General features: G+C 51.1%; 1 protein-coding gene and 1 non-coding gene across 8 annotated transcripts in view; both read left to right on the top strand.

Annotated features, from left to right (window-relative positions):
• SCTR (secretin receptor) overlaps positions 1–17,709 on the top strand; it is an 87,018-nt gene that overhangs the window by 51,112 nt on the left and 18,197 nt on the right. For all 7 annotated transcript variants that reach the window (XM_059394455.1, XM_059394454.1, XM_059394450.1 and 4 more), the window contains 4 exons: positions 2,650–2,757; positions 7,823–7,926; positions 14,786–14,883; positions 15,822–15,954. In XM_059394455.1, coding sequence (XP_059250438.1) covers positions 2,650–2,757; positions 7,823–7,926; positions 14,786–14,883; positions 15,822–15,954 — 443 coding nt within the window. The remainder of the gene's footprint in view (positions 1–2,649; positions 2,758–7,822; positions 7,927–14,785; positions 14,884–15,821; positions 15,955–17,709) is intronic.
• LOC132014812 (small nucleolar RNA U13) lies at positions 14,335–14,438 on the top strand. The gene has a single exon (XR_009403449.1). It is a non-coding gene; the product is annotated as a small nucleolar RNA U13 (small nucleolar RNA).

The following is a 17,709-nucleotide window of genomic DNA, read 5'->3' as shown; positions in this document are numbered from 1 at the left end:
CAGGGTGCCTGGGTGGCTCAGTTGGTTAAGTGCTGCCTTTGACTCAGGTCATGATCCCAGGGTGCTGGAATCAAGCCCTGCATCAGGCTCCTTGCTCAGCAGGAAGCCTGCTTCTCCCTCTCTCTCTCCCTCTGCTTGTGTTTCCTCTCTTGCCGTCTCTCTCTGTGTCAAATAAATAAATAAAATCTTTTTTTTTTAAAAGTGTAACTATTAAAATGAAAAGCATTCAACCACATACCAGCTAGAAGAGCACGCCACCAGGGATGGGCTCCTCGCACTGGGAGCACTAGGTCTGTTCCCAGCATCGAGGCTGGAAGAGGACGTCACCCCTATCACAGCGTGCCACTGTGTTCAGGACATGAGCAATGTCACGTGGAGGCAGAAGCACCAGTCTGCTGCAACCAAGGGTCAGCCCGGAGGGTGTGATACCAGCGCCACCGGTATCAGCTCTGTCCCCCTGCACCTATGTCTCTTGGCCTCTTGGAGCCTGGATTCCTCATTTCCATCACCTCTGGTGGGGCAGTGACCTTACCCTACCCCTGCAGGCTCCACAGTGTCCCATGCACCTCCAGCCTTTTCTCTCTGCAGGGTTGATACAGAAGGCGTGACAGTGAACCGGCTATCAGGGGACCCCACTCACCTTGAGGAGAGCCTTCTCCCCCTTGCCACCAGCCCCTCTTCTGCCACCTACTGTCAGCACCAAGGCAGTGTCCCTATGAGCCCAGCCTCACATGACCCAGGTCAGGAAGCCTGCCATCTGTCTGGCCAACTGGACGGGGGCTATCTAGCCTCAGGGGCAGGAGCCGTGGACCCCCATTCCCTGGCTGACCTGGTGGGGCGACCCTGAATTCATTGCTCCCAAAGTGATGAAAGAGACTCCTGAATCCTTCCAACTGCTTCTCATACAAGACATGTGGCTCCTTGTAAATGAGGCAACCTGCTGTCACAGGGAGACTTCTGCAGAAGGAGCAAGGACAGCCTCATCCTCCAGGCTCAAGTCAAGTAGACAGACACAGTGGGTCACAGTAGGCTGAGGTTGCCGTCCCAGGAGCATCTGGGAGGCCAGGGTCGCAGGGACCCTGCAAACTCGGGCAGCCCCTGCTCAGGTCTGGGGAGCAGCGTCCCCAGCGGCTGGAATGTGGACGACCAGTTGCCTGGATGGTGGCAGAACCCTGCCTGGGTGCTCTGTGGCGCGCTCAGACAGAGGTCCAGCCCCTCCTCTTTCAGGGCTCACTGTGAGAGTCGGGGTGAAGGAGCAGAGACAGGCTAGGGGTTGCTCATCTCCCACATTCCTCGACGGACACAGACCCTGGTCCTCAGTCCCAAGATGCTTCCACTGTCCTGGGGAAGCCCCGTCCAAGCCCTGCCTCTGTGTGCAAGCTCTCTCCCACTCCATATCAGCAACCTAGTCCCGGGGCCACAGTCTGTCTGTCACTCAGGGGCTGCCCTGCCTCCAGAGCCCCGCATCCTGACCTCACACTTCCTCTCTCTCCCCTCATCCCTCTGGGGGCAGGCCCCCTTCAGCCCCTCTCTCTGCATCCTCCCTCTTGCCCTCCTGGGCCAACCCCACCCCCTGGATCCCCACCAGCTCTTGGCTCCTCTCCAGTTCCCCTAGCCTGGCTCCATGAGGAAGGCTCTTGGAAGCTGGGGTTGGTGCCCCTAAGAGATAGGGCAGGTGGCTAAAGCCTGGGAGGTGGCACAGAGCAGGGTAGCTAGACAGCCACTTTCCAGCCCCTGCATTTCCCCGCTGTGTGACTCCAGAAAATCCTTCTCTTCTCTGTGTTATCGCTTCATTCATAAAACAAGGACAGGGCCAGTTGCCGTGGAGCATTGCGGTGGGTTAGATGAGCTTACATGTGTGAGAGCACAGGGTGACGGACTCCCACTAGCACCAAAGCCCAGCTGGCAGGCAGAGGACTGGAAGGCCAGGACCCCAACAAGGAATTCAGAAGTCAGTGATCTGACCAAAGCCTGTTCCAAGGAATGCATATGGGGAGCGGCCCAGCCCCCTCCCAACACCAGTTAAATCAGGATCCCTGGATGCAGGGCCCAGTTCTATGTGTTCTGGTGCCTGGGTGGCAGCTCAGTCGGTTAAGCAAATGCCTTCAGCTCGGGTCATGATCCCAGGGTCTGGGATTGAGCTTCAGGTAGGGCTGTCTGCTCAGTGGGGGAGCCTGCTTCTCCCTCTCCCTTCTGCTCCCCCCTGCTTGTATTCTCTGCGTGTGAGTGTGTGTGTGTGTGTGTGTGTGTGTGTCAAATAAATAAATCTTTAAAAAAAATAAAATAAAGCTCCCTAGATGGTTACCCTGTGAGGCCAGGCCAGAGCCCTGCTGTCGAGTCTAATGCAACCGGAGGCCAAGAGGTGTTCTGTCTTCTGTTCTAGAGAAATCCAGAGCTGCCCTGGTGAGTGGTGAGGCTTATACGAGATAACATGTGTTCTCTCCTTCCTTCATGCCTTCAACATGGGCGATTACTGTGTAGATGCCAAAGATAAAAGGGCACATTGGACCCCACTGGTTCCTGATCTCAAAGAGTCAGTCCCTAATGGGAAAGGCTAGCAGGCTAGAGTGCTGGGGATGGTGACAGGCGGTGGGGGAGGCCCTTTGCCCATGCTGGCTCCCTGTCTAACACTGCTGCTCCTCTTGGCAGGTTGTAAGGGACTGTGGGACAACATGAGCTGCTGGCCGTCCTCTGCACTGGGACAGATCGTAGAAGTGGGATGCCCCCAGTTCCTCCGGATGTTCACCGGCAGAAATGGTAACTGCTCAGCCTGGGGGTCTTGGCTGCGAGGCAGTGGGTGACCCTCTGGCTGGGGCCTTGGCCTGGAGGCCAAGAACCTCTGGGGACAAGCGATGAATGGAATGGTGAGAGGTGGTCTTTCCTGAGGACTGAAGGCCTGGCTTGGGGGTGTGGGGTGGGCTTGATTCAAAGGGTCCCAAGGAAGGGGGCCAGGAGGCAATGTGCTAGGAAGTGATAGAGGAGACTGGGCTTGCTTCTCTCAAACCCACATCCCCATTTGGGCTCCCCTACTTCCTTCTATGTTTCTGCCCCGTTAGCAACCAGAACCCTTGCTCCAGCCCCCACGTCTGGGTGCCGCGGGGGCACAGCCTAGCTTTCCAGAACACTTCCTTTCTATGTGTCCATTCTGCCAGGCCCAGCTGATAGACTGTGCCCTCTCTGAAAGCCCCTTGCCTCCCGGGTCATCTCTTGCCTGAGGAAAACTGCAGTTTACAAGGATTTTCTTAATTTGAGGCAGGGAGAGAGGGAGACGGTCTCAGACAGGGGACGTTCGGAGACTAACTCGGGCTCACACTCCACCACATGCCAGTAATTTTTATATACACGGGCTCACTGAACCATCACAAGTTAACCTTAGCACATTTCCTAAGCTTCACAGCTAGAAGATGGAGAAACTAAGATTCAAACCCAGATTTCTCCAACTTCAAAAGCAGTACCCTGTCATCGATGCCGCGGTCAAGGAGGGACTACAGCCTTGTGGTGGGGGGTGATGCTAGGTGGAGGCAAGGTAATTTCACAGCCTTTGGTCCCCGTCCTCCATGAGGTCATTTAAAGTCTAAAGTCTGCCACTCCCTTCCCCCATCTATGTGGGGCAGGAAATGCTGGCTAATGAAACCAGAAAAGAGGTCTTCACACTAAAACCCACGAGCGTCTCAAAGCCAGGTAAGGAAAGAATGGATGACCAGCGAGGAAATCAAGACCATGCAATGTGGGAGAGGAGTGTAAATTGCTCGCTCCATAATTCTCTAGTACGTGTGTGCACACGCATGTGCACACACACTCTCAATCTGGGGAGCACACTGAGGTAGCTCCCTGTCCCACTCAGTCTTATAGGTGCACCAGGGAGACAGGTCTGAGTCCCGAATCTCCACTTACTGCTTGGATAATGCCCGCTTGCTGAAACAGACAGAGGTCCCAAATCTCAAAGCCTTCGTACGTACGTACAATGTCTGCCCACCTAACATGCAAACCAGCTGCTCTTGATTAGCCCCAGGCCTGAATGAGCCTGCTTCTGCCCACATGGCCTCTGCCAGAACTCAGTCCTGGTGACACCAACCTGCAAGGGACGAGGGAAAGTGTGGTCCAGCCAGGTTTCAAGGCCTGAGAAAGTGTGGTCCAGTCAGTTTCCAAGGCCTGAGAGCCCTAGTTACCCATTCTCAGCCTTGATTTTCTCATCTGTAAAACGGGAGCATAAACAGGACCAGTCTATAGAACTGTGCTTGGAAATGAATTTTATTTTATTTTATTTTTTAAAAAATATTTTATTTATTTATTTGACACACAGAGGTCACAAGTAGGCAGAGAGGCAGGCAGAGAGAGAGAGGAGGAAGCAGGCTCTCTGCCAAGCAGAGAGCCCGATGGGGCTCGATCCCAGGACCCTGAGATCATGACCTGAGCTGAAGGCAGAGGCTTTAACCCACTGAGCCACCCAGGCGCCCCTGGAAATGAATTTTAAATATCTTCCTTCATCCTTTCTCTTCCTCTCTTCTCCCTTCTTGCCTTCCCCCTCCCCACCTACACACAGGTGCCAGCAAACCGACCAACAGTCTTTTTCTCCCACTGTGACCCTTCCATGTCTATGTCTGCGGTCCATGGAGCTCCCAACACATGAGATTAATCCGCACATGACTGACCCAAGGCAACATGTTGGTCAGGTTCGAGGACAGGACCAGATCCTGGACTCCCTGTCCAGTGCTCCTCCCTTGCTGACCGAGTTCTCCAGTTGGAGGGACTTGAAGCTCTCCTCCTTTCCCAGTCTTCCCTTCACAGCCCTCCCAAAGCCGAAGTGCCTCTGCATCCCCTATCAACGTCGCTTCTACCTTTCTTCAGAAGAGCCAGCCAGAGCCTTGCTCCTAGCCAAATCCTACCCAATCAACTGCTAGAATGCCTGTATGCCTCTTTAACTAGCAGCCCACTGACTCCCTTTTGAGGACCCCCAACCCTTTAACTGCTCCAGACCCACGGTGTTCACCCAGGGGTGCAGTCCTACTTTTTCCTGCTGTAGGGAAGGAAGTTGGGGTGGTCTGCCTGCCACTGCTGCAGTTTCTTCTTCCTGCCACACAGTGTCGCTGTGGAACTTCAGGAGCCTCCTGTCTGCCCCTTCACAGGGAGACCCGGCTTGCTGAGGCTTCTGAACTTACCGCTCCTGGGCCACTCTGTTCATACCCAGCCCCCAGCCCAGGGCACCAGCCAGCCCAGCAGCACGGGTCAGGACCAGTCCCGCCTGAGTTAGTCACCAAGAATCATCTTCCTACCACCACCTTTCTTCCCCATAGATCCCAGAGCCCTGGTCTCCTCTCCGGAAGGAGGGCTCCCCTCAGTAGTGTCCCACAGGACCCCAGGGCTCCCCAACCCAACCCAGAGAGGAGTGCCCTGTGAGGACTGGTGTTTTGGACCGACCCTTCCTTTTGAGAGAAGAAAATAATAATAATAAATTAATAATTTCCCAGGGTGCCCACTATGGGGCCCAGACAGAATGGCTAAGTGCCTCCCAAAACTGCAGGCTGGAATCTGCCCTCAGATATTTTTCTGTGTGTGCCAAGGTCTAGAATGTTCTTTCCAGGATGCATTCCTTTGATTCTTTACGGGGCACTGGTCTTCCAGAGTCCCTTGTTAGAAAACACGCTTCTCAGGCAGGGTCAGGCCTTCTTCTATCTTGGGATTGGAGCCTTAACACAGTGGAGGTCCCTAACCTGATTAGGGTCCTGGAGCCTTTTGAGAATTGGGTAAAATCTTCAGATGTACAGATGTATATGCACAAAATATTGATTGTACCTTCAGGGGCCCTTGAGGTGTACACTGCCCTGAACCTGGGTAAGCAAGGGCCCCTGCCCTATTAGGAATGAAGCCCGGGGCAAGTGGGTGGGGTTGAAGGGCTCTCCAGAGAGAGCCCAACCCTCGTCTCCTCTGCAGTTCTGCCAAGAGCCTGGTCAGCAAAGGGCACTGCTTCGTTAGCCACACCGGGCGCCCGGCCTGGGTCACATGCAGCATCTGTCTGGAGAATCCCACTGGGTCAGTGAGGAGAAGGCCCCAAAACGGGCAGCCCAGCCCAGGCCAGCCTCTAGGGACACACGAATAACTGGTTCTGGGCCCTGGGGAGTTTGCGTTCTCTTAATTCAATTTCCCATCCAACCAAACTGAAGTTGGAGGCCCCTGCTTTCCCGTCTGACACGCTAGCTCCCTTGACTGAACTGTAGAAGTCTTGCACCCCGCCCCCTAAATTCCATACCTCCAAGCCCCACCACTGAGGTCTATTTTGGAAAGGCTGAAAGGAGGAGGGAGTCACACTGTGGGGCTCTCTGGGCCAGGCACCAGGCTGGGCACTTACTGGTGCTATCGGGTTCCTTGCTCAGTCCTGCAGTGTGGGTGACTATTGTCACTGGGCACAGAGAAGTAAGGCATTGAAGCTCACACCCAGGTGACCAAGGGGTGGGGGGGCTGAGTTTCCCACTTAGATCTGGCTACTTGGAAGCCTGTACTCCAGGTCTCAGGGGCTTTTGGGGGCCAGGCAGACCCAGATCCGGAAGGTCAGAAAGCCAAGGTCTCCTGGTGCTAGAAGCTGCCCCCAGGGGCCAGGGCCAGGTGGGAGGGAGGCACAGGGAAGAGTCACATCCTGGCTGGACTCTGATGCCCAATTCTGGGCCTTGGTTTTCTTGTCTGGTAAATAAACCAGCCGTGCCTCCCTCCCTGAGTGCTGGGAGGATTAGCTCAAAATCTGGAAACGAGCATAGTGGCTGGTTCTAGAAATGCCAGCCATCATTTTTGAGTTCAGTGGAACCCATGTGACCCTGAACCCTGTGAACCAGTGGTCCAGACCCGAGGCCTGTCAGAAAGGAGCATGCAAGGCCAAAGCAGGGTGGCTGGGGCCCCTAGAGGGGGTACGAATTTGAGCTGAGGGAGTGTCAGAATTCCTATCTCCAGGGGTGTGACCAGGCACACTTGTGTGCCTGCCACACCTGCAGCAGCCAGATGCGGGGGTGGGAGGGTGGGGAGGTGCGGGGTGGGCCCCAGGGCCTGAGAGACCCTTCACGGGGGCTGGGCCTAGGGGCAGCCAGCTGTGCTGGGGAAAGGTAAGGGGAAGCTCTGTAGGGGTGGGGACACAGAGTCCAGTGGAGGATTGCTGCTGGGACCAGAGGGTACTGTGACATATGTCCTGCCCTCCCCGCTGTATGCGGAGCCCTGTGTCTGGCAAGGAGGGACATGGGGATGGACGAGGCTATGGGACCCCGGGGGGGGGGGGGGCAAGTAGTGCTTGGAGGCTAACAGGGTTATTTGTTCAGAGCTGGGCTGGTTTGTAAATCGAGGCCTCGGTGGTCCGCAGGTCTGTCTCTCTCTCACCTGTGCACACACGTCCGCACCCTTGCACTTTCTAGGGCTATCTCCCTACTTTCCTCTTCCACCACTCTTTTTTTTTTTTTTTTTAAGATTTTTATTTGTTTATTTGAGAGAAAGCAAAAGAGAGATCACAAAGTGAAAAGGAGAAGCAGACTCTCTGCTGGATGGGGAGCCTGATGCAGAGCTTGATCCCAGGACCCTGAGATCATGATCTAAGCTGAAGGCAGAGGCTTAACCGACCAAGCCACCCAGGCATCCCTTTCCTGCCTCTTCTTACTGACCCTTACATAGTCTTCAAGGACCAGCTGAGCCGATTGGGAGTGGACTGTGTGGTTCAGAGAAAGGCAGCCAGGGCTGAGCGATGGGGAAATGCCAGGCCGCCCCTAAGGCGTGGCTGAGGGTACCTGGGACCCCAGGCCATCTGTCCCGTGTTCCCAGTGTTCACCTGCAGGATGTTTGGCTCCCACAGGTTCCATGTTTCGAAACTGCACACAGGACGGCTGGTCGGAAATCTTCCCCAGGCCTGACCTGGCCTGTGGGGTTAATGTGAACGACTCATCCAATGAGAAGCGGGTAAGCCTGTCTGCAAGTGAGAAGATAGAGTGGAGCCAGCCCTGGGTCAAGATCAGGGGACCGGGAGCTGCTCTTGTTACCCACCCCACCCCACTCATCATCCGGGGCTCCCTGGGCCTACCTCAGTGCCCTGGTGACACAGCCCAGAGATGGTTAATGAAGACCCGGGCACAGGCACAATAAGAACTGCCCTATAAGAATGAGAAACTGTAAGAACGAGAAAAACTGTAAGAACAAGACTGGGGGTGATTTAGTCATGAAACTGAAAGAAAAGCAACCCACTGGTTAAACACCTGGAGTCAGGGTGCTGAGTCTGAACCCTGACGGTGACCTTGGCGGGGGTTGGGAGGACTTAACTTCTCTGTGCCTCAGTTTTTCCATCAGGGAGATGGGCTGATTATGGTTCTGACCTCACAGACTTGCCAAGGGAACCAAACGAGGTAATCCAGGAAAGTGCTGAGAAGGGTGCCCTGCCAGAAGAAATACTCAATAAATGTTGTCTCTCAGGGCTTCTCAGGCTCTGAGGGGAAAGAGCGAGCTGCATGCTGCTGGGCAGGCCTGGTAAGAGAGAGGACACTGAGCAGTGTGCTGAGCTTCTCCAGGTGCCTCCAGAGGCCTCCCCTAAAGTGGCCATTAGTATCAGAGCTTTGCATCCTGACTTTCCCTGCCTAATTCGTAAATGTCCTTCGAGACTCCACTCTAGCCCACTGACTCCAGAAAGCCCTTTCTTCCCACCTCCCCACTCCCAAGAAGGGCTTTCTTGATATGCTGTATTGGTTTCCAGAATGTTACCTGCTACGTTGAACGAAATTGTCGTCATGTGCCATGGGGATTCAACTCGCTCACTAAAATGTGAGCTCTTCAAAGCCATGAACTCACTTAACAAACATGTATTAAGCGCTGACTGTGAGCCAGGCATGGGTCTAGATTTAGAGATATCGCAGGAACAGATCAGAATCTTACTCATTTCCAGGTCCCAAGGCCCCAGCACAATGCTTGGCAGTTAACTAGGTGCCCAATGAATGTCTGTTGTTGTCTGAACACCTGCCATGTGCCGGTTCCTGGATACATGATGACACTAAATCCTCAGAAGGATTCATCGTAAGATCATTGTTTTCTCCATTTTGCAGATGAGGAGACTGAGGCTCAGAATGATAAAGGAACACGCTCAGAGACTAGCAGAGGCAGGAGTCAAACCTAGTTAGTACCCAAAAGAACCTGAGTCCTTCCTCTAGCTCTTGCTGCCCCCCTGGTATGGTGCGTGTCCCCTGGGAGATGGGCTTTTGCAGCCTCGTGGGCTAAACTCCCCAGTGGGAATCCTGACAGGCTTGCTGGTCCCTTGGAGGATGGGGTGAGGGCATGTGAGAGAAGCATGAGGCGGAGCAGCAGAGGGAAGGGAGGAAGGATGAGGTTGGAAGACAGACCATACCCACTTCTGAACTCTTTTCTGGGACTTTCTCCAGCCAGTCAGTCCTGCTCTGTACAAGGAAGAGTGGGTGGGGGACCAAGGTGGAGACTTGGGTTTCTTCCCTCCGGGGTTTGTCATCCAGTTGGGGGACACATGTGAGGTCTTCAGGTCTGGTCAGAGCAGGGTACTTTCATAACGAGACCCGGCAAGGATTGCTCAGTGGGGACAGAAGGTTTCAGAGAAGTGGATGGGCCCTGACCCCTGCAGATGACCATTTCCATCACTGACTTACACAAGGGCAGGAAGTTTATGTGATCACATTGGCAAAATCCATAAAATTAAGAGAGAATGTTCTAATGATGGATGGCAGCACAGAGGTTCAAAAGGATGCCCTGGGCTGCGAGAAACAGAAATTTGCAACTTGGGTAATAAACAGATGTGGCTCATGTAACTGGGGGTGCAGAGAACAGGCTTCAGAATTCTTTCATAAGGCAGTACTCAGAAGCTGCCAAAGGGCCAGGTTCTTGCCATCTCTCCTCCTGCTATCCTGGTGGCTTCCTCTCAAGGCTGCCACCTCTCGACGTGGGATGATGGCCATTGGCGATGACAGCCACATATTCCCCCATGCCTGCTTGTCCAGGTGGAGGGACAGCCTGACTTCCTATGGCTCCTTCCCAAGAGCAAGAAAGCTTCTTCACCCAAACCTCAGCAAACTTGTCCTCCCATCGCACTGGCCCAAAGTGACCGGAGCCTGCCCACCCCTGCCACCATCCCCGGCAGAGGGATGGGACACAGGATTGGCCTCGGCCATTGGTTCTCAAACCTTTTGGCCGTTGGACCCTTTTACATTCTTAAGAATTACTGAGGACCCCAGGGAGCCTTTGGTTTTGTGAGCAATGTTTACTGAAATCACATCGGAGACACTGTCAGCTTTAGACTCATCAGCTAGGGAACAAAACCCAAGGCCTTAACCATGATGTTCATCCAGGGCAGAAACTGTTAAAATCCCAAAACAAGGACCTGAAATTTAACAAATGTAAATGCAAAGTTTGGACTTAATTCAGAATATTTATTGGCCAAGAATAGTGGAAAGGAGAACTACCTTGGCTTCAGCTCACATAAAAAATTTTAAAAATGTAAAAAAAAAAAAAAAAAAAAAAAAATCCCTAAGATCAGAAAGGTTTTCAAGCCATGTAATTTACTGTTGCCTAGATGCTGGTCCACGGGCTTTGTCCCTCACTCAGAGATCTGAGTCATCCTGTCTCTTACTGTTGAAATGTCTTTTCTCTTCTGATCAAACGATGATGGAAATGAGCACTTGTTGGCTGTCTTTTCTTCAATTTCCTTACTTGGCACGCGCCGCTCTATTCACCAACAAAAGCCCACAACAGTGCACACAGATTGGCAGAAAGGACCAGGCTGCTGCTTGGGTAAATAAAATGGGGCTTGCTTACCGAGAGTGGAGGTTGGCATCCTGTGGCCCTTGAGCCAAATCCAGCCAACCACCTGCTTTTGTAAATAAAATTTTATTGAGACATGGCTATGGCCATTTATACCACAAGAGTGGAGCTGAGTATTTGCCAAAGCCCAAATGGCACCCAAAGTCTAAGACGCACATTATTTGTCCCTTTACAAAAAATGTCTGCTGAGCCCTGATCTAGAGGATGTAGAGGGAAGGTGGCCCAGTCAGGAACGACAGCAGAGAGATGGGCAGTGTGATCCAGGACAGACAGCAGTGAGGCTCCTGGCCCCCACGCCCTCCTGGGGGGAGTCCCTGTTGCAGATGTGGAGGGCAGGTGCACTAAGGGCACATCAGGGCTCCTGGGAGCAGGGCTCCTTCTGGATCAGAACTTACACACATAATGCAGGGACAAGTGCAGCTGGCTGGTGTCCTGAGGGTTCCCTGGCAGGCAGTCAACCTAGCCACAGGACAATGTGGAGCTTTCAGCCAGAACACCCCATACTGTCACCCCGTGCCTCATCGTGCTGTCACAGACTGGCCCAAATCTGCTTCTGAACTGAGAGTGGCAAAACTAGGGGATCCTAGGAGTGAGGCTCGTGCCCTCGGGGCTGGGGCTCCTCCTGCTCGTGCAAGATTATAAGCTGACACATCATGGACCCTTTTATTTCTCAACATTTGACTGCCCTTTCATGTCCCAAAGTCAAGCCACCATGAATCTAGGGCAACCTACTGTCCTTTTGGCTCTCTTCTTCATTCCTGAGAGGTGGCTCCTGGCTTCTGGGATCGCCGTCATACCAGTGGGGAAGCTCAATGACACATGGCAGCCATCCCATCAAAGGTTGCCTCTTGCTCTCAGAAAATCTTTGGTCACTCTGAGTCAGACTTCTTTTGGTTAGCTCCCTCCCCTTGGAGCCTACACAGTGGGTCTTAGGCCTCTACCTGTCAATTGTTCCAATACTCTTCTTGCCTAAGTTTGCTCGTTTATTTCCTCGGGGTATAATGTACCCAGTTTTTCATGCACTCTTCCCTCCTCCAGAAATGTTCCAGTTTATTCCTGTGCCTCTTAAAATAGCACACCCAGAACTGGACGAAACACTCCAAACGTTCCCATGTTGCCTGCTGTCCTACAGCACTCCATTATCATAACTGAGAATAGGTCTAATTTTTTTTTTAAGCTCCTCCTTTATAACTCATACTTCTTACTGCCATCTTGGATCCGTGACTCATGTTGAAGGGTGGGTGATGGGGCTGGGGGATGGAGGTGGGAAAAAATCAACATCTTCTGAGTGTCTTGTAAGTGCCAGCCATTGTCTAGATACTCTACCTCATACTTTATTTGTTCTTCCAACAAGCCTGCAAGGTAGATATTACCCCCATTATGCAGATGAGGAATCTGAGGCTCAGAGAAGTTAAGTAATTTGCCCAAGGTCACACAGCTGGTGAGTAACAGTCTTGGGTTTGGAAACCCTGTCTCTCGGCTCTGAAGCCTGCATTCTTTCCCTGCAGTAAACTTCTTAATACCATGGAGCTTGGGCCATTTGAACCTCAAGTCATTCTCATAGGAACAGCTGTCAGCAAGGTTTCCCCAATACTATTCTTGTGCCTCCCTTTTTTAAAATTAATTACCTTTTTATTCTGGTTATAAAATAGTACTTATCCACTGGAAAGAAATGAAAAGTATAGAAGTACAAATAAAAATAACAACTCTCTCCACAGACTTATCATCCAAAGTTAACCATTATTAACATCTAACACATCTTTTTAAAATCTTGTGGTCTATGCATGTATGTGATTGAACCACACAAAATGGCTGATAGTCAATCATTTGACCTACAAAAAAGGCAATTTCACGTAATTCAACTTAGTATTTTTTTAAACATATAGCAGGAATCATACTGTATCTAGAAAATATGTATTCCGCCTTTTCACTTAACATTACATTCTTAGCATGAGCTGACATCTGTTAAAACTCTCGGTAAACAACATTTTAATGGTGGCATACATCAAAATAATGATTTAAAATAATTCAGTTAATTGTTCTGTTGTTTGACATTTGAGTGTTTTTCATCACACATCATTCTGTGGTGAACATCTTGATGTATAAATATGCTTTTCCTTTTGTGCTTATTTCTTTGTGTGTGTGTGTGCGCGCCTGCTAACTTCTTAGAATTCCCAGAGGTAGAAAGGAGGTCAACAGGAATGCACATTTCAAAGATTCTTGATATATGCTACTTTTTATTTTTAAAGATTTTTTAAAATTTATTTGTTTGACAGAAGGAGAGATCGTAAGTAGGCAGAGAAGAGGGGGTTGGGGGGGAGCAGGCTCCCTGCTGAGCAGAGAGCCCCATGCAGGGCTCAATCCCAGGCCCCTGAGATCATGACCTGAGCCCAAGGCAGAGGCTTAACCCGCTGAGCCACCCAGGTGCCCCCAATACATGCTACTTTCAGGAGAGACTGAAACAGTGTTTGCTCCTGCTCTACCCTCAGCTGCATAGGATAATATTGCCTTTAAATATTTGTTCATTTGGTTGGGAACAGATGATATAGCATTATTGATTTAATTTTCATTTCTTTGATTCTTCTTCAGGCTGTCATGCGATTTATTTTTTGCACCCAAATGATGCAGGTTTTACATTTCTGTTTATATGTGGTCTTCTTCCATCCCATTGAGATTATTTCCAAATCAAAGATGAGTCAGTAATGTGAAGACTCATTAATATGAGTTCAGTGTAGAGGAGAGGGAAGGCGATGGTCCCACTCTACTCCTTCTTGATCAGAGAATATACTGGAGCTTTCCAGCTTTCAGTTCTGGGGGTCTTACTTAGGAAGGCCATTGCCAGCAGAGCATATTAATTGAGCAGGAGGGTGAGGGATCATGGAAAGAGATTGAAGACACAGAAAGAAAATGTAATGCTGAGACTATATGTGAGAGACAAGTGGGCAGAAGAGCTGTATTAAGAAGGGACAGATCTGGGGCGCCTGGGTGGCTCAGTGGGTTAAAGCCTCTGCCCTTAGCTCAGGTCATGATCCCAGGGTCCTGGGATCAAGCCTTACATCGGGCTCTCTGCTCAGTGGCGAGCCTGTTTCCTCCTCTCTCTGTCTGCCTCTCTGCCTACTTGTGATCTCTGTCTGTCAAATAAATAAAATATTAAAAAAAAAAAAAAAAAAGAAGGGACAGATCTGGGGTGCCTGGGTGGCTCAGTGGGTTAAGCATCTACCTTCGGCTCAAATCATGATCTCAGGATCCTGGGACCGAGTCCCACATCGGGCTCTCTGCTCAGCAGGGTGCCTGCTTCCCCCCCACCCCGCCGCCGCCATCAAATAAATAAATAAAATCTTTAAAAATATATATCTTTAAAAAAAGGACAGATCTCTCTGTATGATATTTTCAACCCTTCGAGAACTCTGAAACCATTCCAAAATGAAAGTTTATTAAAAAAAAATAATAACTCTAAGCATTCAATTTATTTCAAGCGGCTCCAGAAGTGGGTATTGAAAAAGAACCAATAGGGTACAATTTAAAAGTCATAGATTTTAGATCCTTTTGTAGTTCATAAGCGTGATGATTGGGTGTTCACGCTCCTGTGTGACATGTGCCACCCTCAAACCTTGTTATGACCTTGGCACATTACCCATCTGATACGAAAAAAAAAAAAGTCATAGATTTTAGCATAGTTTGCACCCTTGTATACCAGATGACTTCCTCAAAAGGCAGTTAGCCTACATCCCGGAGGGATTCAAGCGAAGGCTTGGATTCAGGGTGATGGTAAGGGATACTATGCATAGGGTAGAAGTTTGACTTGGCATCAGACGATCCCCGAGATCTTCTCCAAAGCCAGGGTGTTCCTAGTCTATGAATTGAGGTCCAAGGAGTCTGATCAGCATAGCCAGCGGCATTGAAAGGTTCATTGAAAAGTTTGAGCTGCCTAAGCAGGTGCAAGAAGCCCAGCCGCTGGGTGGGCGGGGCTAACACACCCCTCTCTCTGCAGCACCAGTATCTAATGAAGTTGAAGGTCATGTACACCGTGGGCTACAGCTCCTCCCTGGTGATGCTCCTGGTCGCCCTCAGCGTCCTCTGTGCTTTCCGGTGAGAACACATTACTAGCTCTCTGTCTCCCCAGCCTTCCCCAGGCACAGAATTTGGGTCTCTTTAAATTATTCAGCCAGAGAAAGGAAGGTGGGGCGGGGGGCTACTTAGTGACCTCTTGATCTAGACCTTACTCGAGACAAAACACTGATGTTCCTGTGACTTTGTTCGTGTTTTTATTCATTCACAGTTACTGAGCATAACAACTCACTGCAGATGTCCTGGTTGTCATTTTTACACAATGCTATAAGATAGGTATCATTACCCCCATTTTACCAGTGTGTTAGCCAGACTCCTGGTTGCAAGAAACAGAAATCCCCTAAAAACAGTTTAAGAAAACCAAGATATCCTGACCCACATAACTGAAAAGGTCAGGGGTGTCTGTCTCTAGGAATGGCTGGATCTAGGTGCTCAAACGTATCAGCAGAGCTAGGTCTGTCCCCCTTCCTCTCTCCACTCTCCATCGGCCTCATCCTTAGGCAGGCTCTCCTCAGGGGTGGCAGAGACATCCACCAACAGCGATAGGGGTACACTCCACTGGCTTAGCCACTAGGACAGAGAGAGCCCCTTCCCCTTTAGTTGCAGTTAAAGTCCTGGGGCAGGGGTGGGGAGGTTTCTATGAATCCAGCTTGAGTCACAGTCCCAACCTGAATGTCACTGCAGCCAGGGGTGGAGTACTCCGATTGGTTGGGTCTATCAACAGGGTGGGAGGATGGAGTCACCCCAATCCCAGAGCTGGAATAGGTTCCCCGTAAGAAAGCCTGCTTCTGGCACCAGCAGCTGGGGAATGGATAACGGACCTCTGATCCCTCCCACAGAGGAGGAGACTCGGGTTCTGCGAAGGTGTAAAGGCTTGCTCGAGGTCAAGGTCATCTGGCTAAGAAGTGGCCAAGCGCCTGTGGCTCTGGCCCCCATGGCCTTGCATTCTCTCCCTCCAGGAGGCTCCACTGCACCCGCAACTACATCCACATGCACCTTTTTGTGTCCTTCATCCTGCGTGCCCTGTCCAACTTCATCAAGGATGCGGTGCTCTTCTCTTCGGAAGATGTCACTCAATGTGATGCCCACAGGGTAACATGCCTGCATGCTCCAGAGTGTGGCCAGGCTGCACACCTTCCCCAGCCCAACTAGGAGAGGGTGGTGGTCCCGTTGCTATTTCTCCAAGTCCCACCCGAGGCTGCATTAAATGCCTAGAGTACAGGGACCAATGCTGGGGCTGGGCCAGGGCATCCAGGGAGAGTCCCATGTCTCCACGTGCACAGTCGGGGTCATGTATGAGAACAACTTGTCGGGAAGCCCCTGGGGCTGCCCTTCAACTCCCACTCTGGCAATTAGATACATATGGAGGGTCATCTTTTCCCTCCACCTGCCAAGTCCCAGCTATGGGCAGATGGCCAGCTCTGAAGAGGGTTGAGGGTGTGGTGCAGAAAGAAAAGTGGGAGCATATATGTCTGTATCTGCAAACTTAAGTCTGTAGTAAAGCAGTCGTTTAATTTAATCTAACCCCTTTCCTCCTTCTGAATGCTCAGATGACTCTTAGTTCTTTGCAATATTGCTCTGTGTATCAGCTGAGGATCCGTTTTGCTACATATACCAGAAAACCATGCATCAGTGGCTCAGATGGAGTTTGTCTCCCACATAAGCAGTCCACAGATGGGCAATCCAGAGGTGGCACAGGGGCTCTGTGATGCCATGGTGGACACAATCCTTCTCCCTCTTTCTGCTCTGCTGTGCTTGATGCCATACTTTATACGGCTTTTTACAATATGGCTGCTGCAGCCCCAGGCCTCACATCCCTGTTCCAGTCAAGAAAAAGAGTCAGGGTTAAACAGTTTTTGTCTTTGGGTAGCTTTGCCTTTTTAGGGTGGGAAAGAATGCCTGCTCTCAAGACACCTATCTACATCCCATTGCCTAGAACCTTGTCATGGGACCACACCTTACTCTAAAGGAGGCTGGAGGATCGAGGTTTTTTTTTTTGCATCATAGTCACCATAGCAGAGGCAAACAAGGGAGAAAAAGATGGCAGATTGAGATGGGTTTGGTCAACCTGCCTGTCACTTCCCACCACTCCCATCTGTAATCCCTTACAGATCTGTTGTTTGTGTTGTTTCTATAGGGGTGTGTGTGTGTGTGTGTGTTTTCTGACTCAAACTGAATCTCCCTTAGGGAGATGGGCAGGACAAAGTAAGAGTAGTAGAGTGAGAGTCAGAAGATGTAAATTCAGGGCCCACACCTCACTGACCAGTACTGGAGAAGTCCAGCAGTCCCCCATGGGAAACCTTCTTGGGTTCGGGTAAACATCATACTCCTGAGTCAACCACAGTCTCCACCCAGAATCCGAGTCTGTGGGCGGACGTAGAGCAGGAACCGCAGCCCACCAGCAGTGCAGCACTGGGTTACCTGCATGTGACCTCCTCGGCCCAACCCAGAAGCTGTCCTCTCCCCAGGGACAGCTCAGAGAAAGGAGAGGGGACCTTGTCATGTAGGAATGGTTGCCTTGCTGGCACAGAAGCCTCATGCCGCACGAGTCCCCAGGCACAGCTTCTGGTGATCCCTGCTAGAGACATGCCTCTAACAAGTCACTAAGTCAGGCAAGGCCAGCACTGGCATCTCCATCTGGTAGTCAGAAGTCTCCGGAACAGAGGCGGTGTACCAATCAGGGCCCATTTTCACTATAATCAGTGGTGCCCTCCTAACATAATTGGTATGTCCCTTTATCTGTTTCCAGGGAAATAGCTTGGAAGGGATCTTATTAATCCTTGGCTCAGAAATCCCTTTCCTTCTGTCCACCCGTGTGCTCATCTGCAAAGGAGGAACTTGGGTCCT

The sequence above is a fragment of the Mustela nigripes genome, chromosome 3 (assembly GCF_022355385.1).
Source record: "Mustela nigripes isolate SB6536 chromosome 3, MUSNIG.SB6536, whole genome shotgun sequence".
Lineage (NCBI taxonomy): Eukaryota > Metazoa > Chordata > Mammalia > Carnivora > Mustelidae > Mustela > Mustela nigripes.
Note: the sequence above shows the minus strand (reverse complement) of the source record. Positions and strands in the feature narration are given on the sequence as shown.